General features: G+C 34.9%; 1 protein-coding gene across 4 annotated transcripts in view; it reads left to right on the forward strand.

Moving 5' to 3' along the window:
• The first annotated feature begins 5,825 nt into the window (after window positions 1-5,825).
• The window catches only part of LOC117109750 (C-type lectin mannose-binding isoform-like), a 14,910-nt gene continuing 6,038 nt past the window's right edge, over window positions 5,826-14,697 (forward strand). The window contains exons 1-4 of one of the 4 annotated variants that reach the window (XM_033252157.1): window positions 5,904-6,015; window positions 9,288-9,391; window positions 10,943-11,019; window positions 13,449-13,626. In XM_033252157.1, coding sequence (XP_033108048.1) covers window positions 9,310-9,391; window positions 10,943-11,019; window positions 13,449-13,626 — 337 coding nt within the window. In that variant the 5' untranslated portion in view covers window positions 5,904-6,015; window positions 9,288-9,309. The other 3 variants (XM_033252158.1, XM_033252159.1, XM_033252160.1) reach the window with 3 other exon arrangements.

The raw sequence follows: 14,697 nt of genomic DNA on the forward strand, positions 1-14,697 counted from the left end.
TGCGCCCTCAATTTACTCAGAAAGTTCAGTACAGCTAGTTACCCGTATGTTGGAAACTCGAGCGTTGCGGTGTTTGGGTGTTATGTACACGATTTTAATTTTCATTCCTTGGTACTTTATTTCTTAATAAGATGCCTCACTTGGCCTCGTTGTGGCTACAATAGTTTAATAATTTATTATTACCGTTACTCATTATCATTAATGAAATAATTGTCAGTCAGAGGGCTTATTAATATGTATTAATATGTATACTAAGCCTGAAGGTGGCGCTTACTACGACGGCCATCTTGGATGGTACACATAAATAATTCTGCATTGCTGCGCCATCTTGTCAGCACTCTAGTTGTTTAATAGCTCTATGGGTGGTACACATACATAACTCTGCATTGCTGCGCCATCTTGTCAGCACTTTAGTTGTTTAATAGCTCTATGGTTGAAACCGATCGCCTTTCCATTGAGAGGGCGCTATACAAATTGTTAGTGCGTTTTTCTTTGAAGATATGTTTCAGACCCGGTTTCGGACTTAGTCCTGATTCTGTCGTTTTAACTATCCTTGACTATACTAGGCCTAATACTCCCAAAATACTTTTTTTTGTAATAGTGTACCGTAATGATTATTATTTATTTGTTTTTAAATTTATTATTGTTTCATAAATTTTAATTACAATTAATTTGAACATAATTTTAGCGTATTTTTTGTACTGGATATTGAAAATGTTCTTTTTCTTTTTTCAGTTCCCAGAAGTAAAACGTCAAGTGTAGCGAACATAGTTATATTTATCAATTTCGTAATTACAGTTTTCATAATAAAGGCCTATGCGTACGTTGCTGCGGTATTGATTACCGTAATACTTAGTTTCAGTTCTGTTTCCGTTTATTAATTTGACCAAAAGATGGTCGGGGGCAGCTTAAGCAAACAAATCACTATAACTTTTTCAAGCCAGCTCTCTCTCATAAAATATACAATATGATAAAGATAAAAATTTAAATCACAAAAGACATAAAAAACATCAATAAGGAATAAAAAAAAAATTTAAATATTTAAAAAAAATTTAAAAAAATACTAAAAAAAATAAATCAAATAAAATAAATCAAATAAAATAAATCAAATATACCAATTTTATCTGAATTTTAAAATATACTTTCAATGAAATCACTGTTACACACAAGTACACCTTCACTTCGTTTTATAGTTAGTTTATGTATTTGTGTATTTTATAAACATGATCAGCAGAAAACGATTCGAAGTTAACGGTGATATGTATGAATTAGGTGAATACACATGATACCTTCACTGCCATCGCACGTGTTGCACCCAGAAATAGCTATAGTATTTTGTTAGTATCTGACCACTTCTGTCTATTCAGTAAGGCGCCCACATTTCTGTAGGTAGTATACAAAAGAATGTGTCTATTGCTTCCCTCAAGAGTACCATGGGAACCTGTTTGGTTGTGGGCGGGAAAGTTTCTTTCCGTTTTCTTTTCTAGGCCTAGTTACCAGGAAACTAGTACAGGTAATATGGGTGTCTAGAATGTCTATACTGCAACCAACGGCGGCGAAAGCAGGGGAGGGTCATCCCTCCCCCCACTTTTTCTACTGGGGGGGGGGGCGGCCCCCCTCACACCGGTGACAAACATTTTAACATTATTATTATTATTATTATTATTATTATTATTATTATTATTATTATTATTATTATTATTATTATTATTATTATTATAATGGTCACATTATTAAGAAGACACAACAATAATTGTTACTTAACCAATATCCTGAGGCGCGTGGAACGGAGAGAGTAGAGAAAACAGTAGAACTTATACATACTGTTTGTGGTGCTGAACTAATAATAATAATTCAAATAATAAAACATTATTATTATTATTATTATTTGGTGCTTATACTTTGTTTATTTGCGCCTTATAAATTGACCTACTATTATTTTGATAAAATATAGATTTTTTTTTTTCATTTTCTAAAGAACAATACAAGTTCCCTTTTTGAGTTGAGCAACCAAATGTTGATTGACATCTGTATACTGCGTCTCTAAAGTTTCTTTGAAAACCACCCTCGAGCATGAAGAAGAAATCGCCTGCATTCGTGAATTCTGTATTTAGGCATATGGGGTGGGGGGAGGTAGACACACTCTTAATGGAGCAGGGACGTATCCAGGGGGGAGCCGTGGGAGCCGCGGCTCCCCCCCCCCCCCTTGTACACAGGGGTAAAATTTTAAAGCTTATTCTTTATTCTTGAGCCAATACAAATTCCTTCCTGGGATCACTCAAAATAAATCTTCTAAAACATGTAAATATGCATCAGTAAACGTTATACATAGGCCTAATAGAACACATAAGCCTAAATCCATAAATCTCTTTAAAGATAGAAATGCGATACTGTGGTTCAATTTCGTTTTTATCCTTTTGCAAGTTTCTTTAAATTTTTGTTTAATAATACTACTACTAATAGTAATAATAATAATAACAATGATGATGATGACGATAGTTATAATTGATAATAATATTAATAGCAATTAAAAGTGAAGAAAATTGTGCTAAATGCGAAAAAAGTTTGTTGATCATAATTATTATAGTATGTATAGTTAAAGCTTAGTAAGCTATAGTTAGGCCTAAGTTGTCCTGGATATTAAGTAGATCCTTGATAAAAGATCATGAGAAATTTGTTGGCGTTTCATTTTGACTATAATGGTGATGTGATGATGATGAATTTTACTATATAAAAGTGTCATTTCCGGCCATCTCGAGAAGTACTATTTTCTCAAATTTTCTCACCTCAGCCTCAGCCATGGTGGGGCTGAGGTAATTGTTGTGAAATCACGTTTTTGGAGTATGCCTATCTAAAGTACATACTCAAAGACAATGTTTTTAAGCTTTGGTTTCTATGGTATCACACAGACATTAATAAGATATCTATGGTTGTCAAAAATCCCTGATATAAGATCATGAGAATTTTTTTTTGGCGCTTCATTTTGACTAATGGTGATGTGATGATGATGAATTTTATTAAAAGTGTCATTTCTGGCCATCTAGAGGTACTCTTTCCTCAAATTTTCTCACCTCAGCTCCACCCATGGGGGGAGGGGGCTGAGGTGGGTGTCGACTCACAAAATGCCCTCCCCCTCCACCTTTCAAAACAGATCTGTGCCCTTCCCTGGGTATGACATTAAACGCCATCGAGTCGGCTCCAGATGTATGTCTTAGTGACTGCTGTTTGTTTTTAGGATGTGATCTAGTTTTTCATGTCCATTTTTCGTGATTATGACTATTCTGGATAAAGAATGTTTTGAGCAGAGGTGGATTCAAGCCCCCCCCCCCAGTTCATTTTTTTTAAGGAAAAAAAAAAGAAAAATATATTCAAATTGAAGTGCGAGAGTGTAATTTCCGGCCATCTAGAGATGCCCTAATCATAAATTTTCAAGCCTCAGCCCCAACCATGGTGGGGCTGAGGTGGGCGGTTCCTCGGTCTGTGAAAATCCCTCCCTTGTTCACCTCTCTTTCTAATTCTTGGATCTGCCACTGTTGATTTATTATATAATTATTTTTTCGCTTATTTATAATGCGTCTATTGCAATTTCACTTTATCCTCTCAAACAGTCCTAAAGAACGTTTAGAGTGCGCTACTTCACAGGGGGATTCGCCCCCTTGAACCCGCCGGGGTCCTACGTAATTCGCATAACGGCTCCCCCCACCCCCATTTCAAAATCTTGGCTACGTCCCTGTAATGGAGCGACGTTCTAGTTCTCTTTATGCTAACCCCGAAGATGTATAGTAAGTGTAACTGATTGGCTTACAGTAAACCTTAAAACTAAAAATAAAGTTCTCTGAAGGTTAACTACAGAATTTACAGTACACTTTTACAGTACACTTAATGTAGTTAATCTTTCGAATAAAAAACCTTTCGCTTGACATTAGGAATTAATCATTTGTGAAACAAAATGATAGGCTATGTCAAGTGTTATATTGAATAGTGGCAGATTCAATGGGGAACCCAGTCAGCACGGGACCCCATACAGAAAACAGACAAAATTATATTCAATTTTTAATCCGAGAGTGCCATTTCCGGTCATCTAGAGGTGCCATAATCATAATTGTGTCTTACCTAGTACCTCAGCCCCAAAAGTTGTGGGGCTGAGGTGGGTGGACATTCTAGTGCGCAAGACCCTGGAACCCCTCTATTTCGGCTTCCTGGACCCGCCACAGTTGGAGTATCATTTCCGGGCTACATAGAAGGGGTAATTTTATCCATCGGGGGAAAAGTGAAGTTTTCGTCGGGGAACCCCATATCAAGGATAACCCTCATGATAAATATTAATCCATTGAGGTTGTGGAAGCAATCTCGACTTGACGATATTCACATTTTAAATCTGAGAGTGTAAATTCCGGCCATCTAGAGGTGCCATAATCGCAAATCTTCTTACCCTAACCATGGTGGGACTGAGGCGGTATAAATTCTCCACCTGCTGAAGTACCTATTGGCAGATTCAAGGGGACCCAGCCGTCTCGCCCCTACCCTCCTCCCCCCACTAAATTGTTCAATAAACAAATTGAGATATAAAGATAATTATATTCAAATTTTATGTCTGGAAGTGCAATTTCTTCTAGAGGTGCCATTATCACAAATTTTCTCAGCCCCAACCATGGTGGGCTGAGGTAGTACCTTCTATCTGTGAAAGTACCCTCCCTGGGCCCTTCTATTTCTTTTTCCTGGACCGGCCACTGAATTACAACAAATATGAAATCATATTACAGTAGCTTGACGCCTAAACAACTTATAAAATTCACCAAACTTAAAAACGTAAAATATCCGTAGCTTCTAGGGGGCTTCGGCCCTGGACCCCCATCGGGGGTCCTTGGCGGCCCCCTGGCTCCCAGCCTATATACTCGCTTCGCTCGCATACTGGACTATGAAATAATACCCCCCCCCCCACGTTCAAAAACGTTCCGCCGCCGTTGACTGCAACTCCTTTCATAACACTAAGCTTTCGAGCGATTAGTACGTACCCACGTCGCGCGCAGTTTGTTGTCTTATATTGCTCCACCAGTAACTTTAAGTAGACAACGTTTGTTCCCGAGTATTTGTTTTGATAGTAACAAAAAAGAAAATATAATTTGAAATAATTATACACATACGATTGAAATGCACGCATTAATTAAGTCACTGGTTTCTGATGATATAGGCTAATGAACGTCGAAATATTGAATCACAACACGATGACGTGCATTTCAATACCTGGAGTTTGTATTATACTTTCATATATGAGATTAATCAGTGGGTCTTTCGATAGTAGGCCTAACAAAGTTAATGTTGTAGTATAATTTTTTTGTTTTCGCTCATCTAAATTTAAGTAAAGCTACCACGTCGTTAGTGTACTCATTTTTACTCCAGCTCCATGACAAGTAAACTTCATGGGTATCCTGCAGTTGCTTCAATTTTATCAATAAGTTTTGTGTTTTATTATGTTTTGCATGAACACTCATAGCAGCCACAACTTTCCTTCCAGGCTAGCAGAAATTACTCAAGGCATAAAGTCAGCCTAGTCGATTTAGCGTGAGACTCAGTTTATCGGCTTCAAAAGTGATATAGATAATCGATATATAATCAACAAAAATGCTTATTAAGCGATTACAATATCATTACGGTTCATTTATTAACGTCCATCATGAAAAGAAACAAATAATTATAACAAATTCTTTATCTGCATACGTTCCAATATAGATTTGAAACCCAATAAATCGTTAATTCCATATACGTCCTTGAAATATTAGCATGAACATAGTAGAGCTGTATATATCAATGTAAGCTTACTGAACGATCCGATAACATTATTGCAAGATTACAGAAACGTAACAATGCCGAAATATTGATAAAACCATAAACAAGAGAGTATTGCTGTTTTGTATGATGCATGACTACGAGTTGTGATATTGGTAACTGGTAAAGTTATGTTTCAAACCCTTATTCTAGTGTTCGGTGTTACATTGTTCAGATTTTCACAATCCGGTAAGTGACTTTTCATTTAGAAATATAAGCCTACTGCTTAATTCATTTTTAACTACACTTTTTATCAGTGGAACACTACTTAAATGGAATATGCGTCCAGAACAATCAATGACAAGCAAAGTAAATAGAGAATACTTAAACTAAAACTATATATAAAAAAGTCAAATAATAATAATAATAAAAAAAGTAAACCTAGTATATGTTTAGCCCGGCAATATTAACTACAGTGTCATCTTAAACTATAAACTTACTGGTGAAAAAATCGCACATAAAATGTGTGCATAATATACACAATATCCATGAGCATAAAATTGAAAAACACATGTACATTGTAAATCCGTTCAAACATTTTTTGTTGTACGAGGACTTTAACCAACGAAATTCTAGAATTTGTAAATATAACGCATACCGAAATGTCATTAAACAGATAGAAATAAGCTTTGCCAAACTTGGGGAAGAGGAGTGTGAACAGTCTATCGAACACGCAGAGCCCTGCGTTGCTCAACACCCCAACACAGAAAATCAACAACCAAATTCAACAGATATAACAAATGCAGAGTCCAATATCGAATGTGAAGTTTGTAATAATCAGAGAGATCATAAAAGACCTGTTAACATTGCTAGAATGTATTATGAAAGTGAGGATAGACTGTAGGCTCCAAAAGAAGTAGTTGTTTTAACCGACATGCAAAAGGTCATCATGTTGCCGTGCATCCCCAGACGTAAAAAGTGTCAGTTCAGCACAAACCGATTGTGGTACAATTTTACGAAACATTTGCACTTGGGAAAGGGAAATTTAAACCAATCAGTGGGCATGCTATGTAATGAGTGTATCACGGGTCGTGATGCTGAGGATGTTGCAAGCTTTTATATCCAGTCTATCAGACACAGGAAGTACATGGATAAAACAAAGTTTATATTTTGGATGGACAACTGTTGTCTGTCTCAAAACAAAAACTGGGTAATAATAGTCATAGCTTTCGTTCAAATCAAATCAAATCAACATTTATTTCACTTGCAACATCGATTACATACACAATTTAATAAAGTAAATGAAACACAAAAAAAGCAAGCAAGAGTTGCTGAGCGGGCAAAAGCCCATATAAACAACTCCTCTATACAGCTTAATACAATTTATAGAAGATAAGCAGAAAAACTACACGAATTAAACTATATAGAAACTTAAAGACTTAGATGTTGGATTAATTAAAAAATTTAAAATATAAGAGAATATAAATGAATGCCCAACAAAAATTCACTTTATATGTGAATATTTATACTTAGGCCTAATAAACAAAAATAAATAAATAAATAAAATAAAAAATAAATAAATAAACAAACGAATAATAAAAAAATAAAAATAAAATAAATAAATAAAATAAAAATTTAAATAAAATATAAATTGATTATAAAAAGTTCACTTGTGAAAGTCAGCTTACTTAGGCCTAGTAACAATGACAATAATAAATTAAATCGAAAATAATTAAATTCTATATAAAATCAAGGTAAATACAATAAAAACCTATGGAAGTTGAAGTTAGTGAAGTTGATAGAGATGGTAGGCCTAATACAGTGCAACTAATATACCTGGAAACCACACACATTTTTATGTCAGATGACAGAGAAGTAAGAACATATTCGATGGCCATGACTTTCAAGAAGTTGTTGATAAAGCTTGGAATGCTGTAGTTATGCAAGCGACGGACTTTATTCTATACAAAATTGATAAGGGAATGGAAGGAACATAATGATTCCAAAGCTGCATGATGTGAAAGAAGTAATGTTTCAGAAAGGAGAAACCAAGTTATTTTAGAAATTGTGCCACGAAGAAGATGTATATAAATTGGGCGAATTTCTAAGGAAAAAGATAAATAAAGCAATCAAAGAAAACACATATTTCCCTGGTAACCGTGTTCTGCCCAGAGGCATACCGGCTGCAAAAGTAAAATAAAAAAATGGCATAGTAAAGAATCTTCTACCACTAATGATCGAGAATAGAAAGGCCTTTTGGAGAAACATGCCTGTTGATTTAATAGATTAATGATCCAATAATCCAAATAAAATAAAGAAAATATCATTATCTTCAACGCTGATAAAAAAATGGTAAAATCAGAATAAAAGTAAAGAAAAAAATATTTCATTATCTTCAATTAAGTTAAAATAATAAAATCACAATAAAAATTAAGAAAAGAATATTTCATTATCTTCAATGCATGGTAAAACTAATGTTGTCAAAAAAAAAAAAAAAAGAGAAAACCTAAAACTCGTCTAACTTTGATTCATTTAGATTCATATTTATCTACCACACGATTTTTATAGAACCTCTCATTTACCTCACTGAATATTGTCTTTAATTTCGAATAATAGATTAAAGAGTATAATTTAAGTATTTGGGCACTTTTTACATGATACGTAAATAAATGAAGATTCGAAATATGTAACTTTAACTTTTGTATGATTTTAAAGCGTTCGTAAAAAAAAATTAGGGGTTCTATTAAGTACATTAATGTTATTCTTCATAATATAACCAACATATATCAATATTCATTGTATTCTGATTGAGTATTATGTAAGTAGCTTATATTGAACAATATTATTATTAAATGTATTTTTATGCGACTAAAATACAATGACGGCTCCTAAATTGACTAGAAATGGATACTTTAATATTAATTTTAACTTTATTTGGTCTAAATTTTGGGAAATATATGTAATTGACACTGGCCTTACCCGTTTGTCAGAATTACTGTAATTTGGCTACGTAAGATACACATTTCACTGCAAAAACAGGAGATAATGCCTAACAACAGATTTTTCACGCACCATTGGCTCCTGTTAAAATTTGGAATAGTACATTATCTCCATTTAAATAGGAACAAAAATTACCATGAAAGTTATTTTGTTATGTTTTTTAATTGTATATTTAGTATATTTGCCAAAAAAAAAATACTAGAATTTATTTCCAGTACAAAGGCGTATTGCTCATTCAAAACTAGGATTTTGGAGATAATGCCTTTTTCCAAATCACGGCAGAATACACATACACATATATACAATTATAATAAAAGAAATCTAAAATTAAGTCAAACAAAGCAATACATCTGAGATGTGTGTTTAGTTGTAAAATGTTTTAAGCTCAAACGGAACCAATACCCCGCCTCGCGTTGTGTGGTTTTCTATCCACTAAAATTAGTTAGGGATAGACTATGAGGCCTAATTGTTGATAGGTTGCTTTAAGTTGAAACCGTATTCATATTATTGTAACTACTCAGCATAACTTGGTAGTAATTAGCGATGACCAGAGACACGACTGGAAGGACCAGGGCCAGGCGTTTTGGAGAGCAGTCTCCGTCGGTTAATTCAAGCAGTTCATCGGGTGAGAAAAACAAACTGTATGTTTTTTTTTAAGATTATGAGACCTAGTAATCATCGACATCAATGTAAGACAGATATGTATTTGTCATATATGGCATGTTTCTGCTGTATAACGCTAAAAACACGTGTTTTTTAAACGGTTAAATTCCTTCGGAACGCGTTTCTAGTGAAAAGTACAAGTAATAAAAACGCAGTAACGTGAGCATAGATAGATGGGCAAAGATTATAATGACGATTACCTACGGAAGTTTAAGTTGACCTTACTTCCTGTGAGCTACAGCGCATGGGGCGAAAGAAGTAAACAACACACAACGAATTATGACAATATTTTGGTAAGCCGCACGTCAATCCTGTTGGTTTAATTTTTCCTTCGCCCCGAATTTCCCGCGAACGAGCGATCGAATCAACGAAGAGGTCAATGTGGGTCACCGACGGGTCATGACTAACACGTTATTGCGTTTCAGCTGAAAAGTGTACCACAAAACACGTGTTTTCTGAACGCCAACCCTATAACGAATGCGTGTTTAAACATGCATTTTAGAACGCATTCCTAACCTTGTTTTTGTTTTTTGCTGGGGAAAAAAAATTGTGTATATTAATATCCGTCTAATTTTATGTCTCGCCGACGAATTGTTGGTTTTCTCGCCAATGGTAGTGGGGGAGGGGCGACAGCTCTCCCCCGACTGGTGGCGCCATCCCCCTCCTCTCCCCATACGCTGGCGCCACCCTTGCCTAAGATTTAATGGTAAGAGGAATATGTCCTTTTTTGATACCAAACGTTAAACTTGGATATTATTTGAACACCAACCAAAGAGCTATTAAACTACTAGAGTGCTGACAAGGCGACTAAGCACTGCAGAGTATTTACGGTACTCAACATGAACAAAGTGGCCGCCGTCACATTCTGGCTTAGAAAAGAGAACCAACATTTTAAAAGAAATGCGAGATAGACATTTAAATTGAGAAAAGATTTATTGAAATATTAAACGTAGAGATTGAACAGAGTATACAAATATTCAAATAAAAGAGATTAAATATATTTACGTCAACGATCGTTTGCGATTAATAATAATAATTAATGCTAATTTTTACACCTCGATTTTGCAAATATATTATCGGATTTCCAGACTGTGATACTAAACAGTTACAAAGAATCCAGAACAAGAGCTGCAAGTTTATATTTTACCAAGAGCAGGTTTGACAGCGTCATTCATAGGGCGGGGCCAGTGGTCGGGGAGGTGGGTGGGGTTAGGCGGAGGAGCCTAATTGAAAACTAAAAACCTATTTCAACAAGTTTATGGACTTTAATTCAAATTTCGATGAGCACCTTCGATAATGCTTTCTTTCAAAGGGCGCTATGTCAAATTAGTAATATAATGCAACGGTTTGATAATTTTGTCAGGAATAACCTAGATCGACAGAAGAGAGATGGGAGTGAGGTGGTTTGTATAAGAGCAAAGATTACCTTTTTTGATAGAAAAAGAATTTTTATTATGAAAAATATTATAAGAATTATGGAAGGAGATTTAATCGATAATTATTATTAATTCAGAAACATGGACCCCATGGTATGACCGAGATAATCCATCTGGAACTGGAGATCATGAAACCATATCGGTAATATTATCAGTAAGTTAGTTATTTGTGCTTATTTTCCCGTCATATACTTCTTAAGCCCTGTTATATTTGTGACATGCCTAAGTGGTGGTGTTGATGACAATACATGTTGTGTTCCCGTTTATTATTTCTTATATGTTTAATTTTAAATATATTAGAGGGTGCACACGTACGCCTTGCTCTCATACCCTCTAGTAAGTGAAAGTTACGATTATTTTGGATAAAAAACAATCTTCTCGCTCTTCCTCTTCCTCCTTATCCTACTGGACGTTGGCTCCATAAGCAAATTTCTCCACCTCATTTTGTCATTGGCCATGCTTTCTGGAAAGAATCGCAGTATCTTATGATGCACTTCTCCCATCGAACACGAGGTCTTCCCGCTTATTTCTCCACCAAACTTTTTCTATCAACTTCTTTCTAGCGATTCTCTCATTTCCCATTTTGGCTACATGTCCAAACCATGATAATCTCTGTTTGACAATACTAGTTTCAATCTGTTTTTAATCTGTAAGGCTGTGTTTATCTGTCGTAAGACCTCAGTATTCCGGATCTTGCTAGCCATGATAAGTTACAGCGCATCTCAAATGCCTCAATTTGCCTTTATCCTCTGCTTTTATTGTCCAAGTTTCTGCACCATAAATAAGGACTGGAAACACTAAAGTATGGAGCAGCTGTACTTTTGTTTTTCTAGTGATATTTTTGTCACTCCATATTTTTTTGTACTTTTTCGAGTGCTACTGATGTCAGACTATAAGCCTACTTGTGATTTCTGTATTTGACTCATTTTTTAGGTGAAGGTAACACCAAATTTTTGCCCATTCTCTAATGTGGTATGAGCAATGTTGATTTTGGTTTTAACATGATCTTCATTATTTGTGAAGAACATCACGTTAATTTTTGAGTAAGTATTCCATATTTCTTCCTGACTTAGAGAAGACAATCTAAAAGCTGTTAAAGTTTATAATTATGTTTCTGCAAAAAGAACAATATGACCACTAAAAGAAGATAGGTTGCATGGTTTTGATAGCAGTTGTCATAACATAACAATATTTAGAAACCACTAAAGTGAGATGAAACAGCAGTAGTCTTATCTGGTATGGTGAAATACCTTGTATTTTTTCCATCAAATAACATTAGAGAGGTTCTGCACGTGAACGAATACGTGTACGCATACGTTTAGCTATCCGTAACTGTTTTCAGCCATTCTGTGTTTTTCGCATTCACAACAAAATTTAAGCGTACGGTTTTAGCCTATGTATAGGCCTATTCCGTTTTCCTTTTTCATCATGCTTCTCAAAATTAGATCTTGGCATGACCTAAAGTTTTTGTATGCAAGGGTTTGGAAATTAGAATTAGTAGTCGAATAATACTCCTTTCCTTGCTGGCCAGAATAATCTGTTTTGTGATAGGCCCTATTGTTTATGACCATGGCTAGCGCAATCCTATAAGCTAGGCCTAGACCTACACAAAAATCCCGACACCCGTACCACCATGCACCGACGTTTTAATACACTAAAATGAGACGCATCCTATCATAACTTGCCGTTTTCAAAAGTCACAAAAATGGCACGTACGTATTCAAAGATACATTTATTTTTAAAACTTATATAAAATGTGAAAAAACACAATATTCTACTAGAAATCCAAAATCTTCCTACGCATTTTTCACTTACGTGTAGTAATGAGATACACGTATCGTCCACACGGTTAGCAGATAGCAACCGGCGTATGACGTCATAAAGATGACGTATTTGTCACACTAACCGTTATGCGTTCGCATTCAAAACCTTCCTAATAATTACAATATGTATGCCTACAATATAACATATTTTTGGTCAGGGGTAGCTAAAGCAAAGTTTTCCTGTAAATTATCGACAGTGTTTGTTAACCGAGTGTGCCTGAAAACCGAGTGTGTTTGAAAGTCAACAGTGTTTAAAAGTTACCGTTTGGCGTCCCATATAAAACGGCAAAACTGTACGATAAATATTGCTCTTTTTGGCTTCCATATAAAACTGCAAAAACGACTTAGGCACGGCTACGAAATGCGATACGTAAAGATTATTTGGCCTAGTGAAAACGCCAGTAAAAGCCATTATATTCACACAATATGAAATATGGATTGATATTCACTCGGGCAATCAAGACTTGATGATCCATGTTGTACATTTCTTCCTAGACGTTTATTGAGACCCGCGGTATTCCAATGTAGTTTTATGCTTTGAAATGAGCGTAATTAGATATGTATCTTTAAAGGCTACTTGTTTAATTCAAATAAAACACATATGCATCAAAATCCTTCATTACATTTAGACTTAATTTCAAACGTAACTATTATTTGGTGTAAAGGATTATATTTAACAAAAATACTCACATTTATAACTACTTTTGAAATATTAGGTAGGGCTTTATTTTAATAACATTATGTTTCATGACATAAATAGGAAAACCCAACAACAATGTGTGAGGACCCAGTAGCAATCGAGTGCCAGACCATAGCCGGTCAACCATATACGTCAACTGGTGAAGTTGTTACCTGCAGCCTCTCCATTGGTCTCACGTGTAGGCTGTCTGAAAATGGAAACTCCTGCACTGATTACAGAGTTCGGTTCTTATGTCCAGGTTAGCCTATTATTATTTCAGTGACGTTTCTTCAGTGACTAACATTCATCGATCCTTTCTGTCACTTTAGTAGAGCTAGCAGCTAAGGACCAAGTTCTGCACTTTATTACCAAAGCATGAAAATGACACTTCTGACTTTTGACCAAAGGTACCGGCACCCTGTAGCATATACCCCTAACCGAATGTCATACACACACCAAATTTTTGGTCTCAAATTGTTTCCCACAGCATTGTTGTTTTTTCAGTATTTTGCCTATATATATATATATCTGTCTCTTATACACATCTAGATGTGTATAAGAGACAGTATAAATTAAAAACAAAAACTCCGGAGAGAAGGTAATAAGTTGCCAGGTATATATTTATTTAATAGTGAGCAAACGTTTTCGGTTATCAACCTTTGTCAAGCTGAAGAAAAATATGATGAGAGAAAAATATATATAGTAAATAGAAGGCTCAAAACATGGCTTAAAAAACTATGGAATGCACCAATGAGGTGGCAGTACAATACGTAGTGGCCAATGAAAAGCCAGAAAATAAAACAAAGCATAAAACAATAGAACAATGTAGGGAGGAAACCTTCCCCCAAAAAAGCTAAAACCAAAGCATAGCCAAAATGGCGCCAAAATGAATAATAACAGTATAACACAGCAATGTATAATTAAATATAGTATAACTGATATGATAAATAAGACAGCAATGAAAATATAAGGAGAGCCTATAAAAATCATAAATCAAATATAACTATAAGAAATCATACGAATGATAATCATAATAATCAGTATAGACATATAAAGGAGAGCCTATAAAAATCATAAATCGAATAAAATAATCATAATGAGTATAAATGGCCTATAATAAATATTAGTTTCTAAAAGATTTAAATGATATATTGAGTCCATTGGGTGCAAGGGTGCCAAGCTTATATATAATACGTTCTTCTGTTTTTCTCTTCATGTTATCCGATCCATTGCACAAAGTCAGTCCGGTAATTTGAATGTCCTTCAGAGAGTGGTTATTAGTGGAAAAGTGAGTGGCAACTGGAAGACCAGGTAGTTTGAGTTTGATAGA

This window comes from Anneissia japonica, unplaced genomic scaffold, assembly GCF_011630105.1.
Source record: "Anneissia japonica isolate Jap-2015-1 unplaced genomic scaffold, ASM1163010v1 scaffold3782_len1007564_cov172, whole genome shotgun sequence".
NCBI classification, from domain to species: Eukaryota; Metazoa; Echinodermata; class Crinoidea; order Comatulida; family Comatulidae; genus Anneissia; species Anneissia japonica.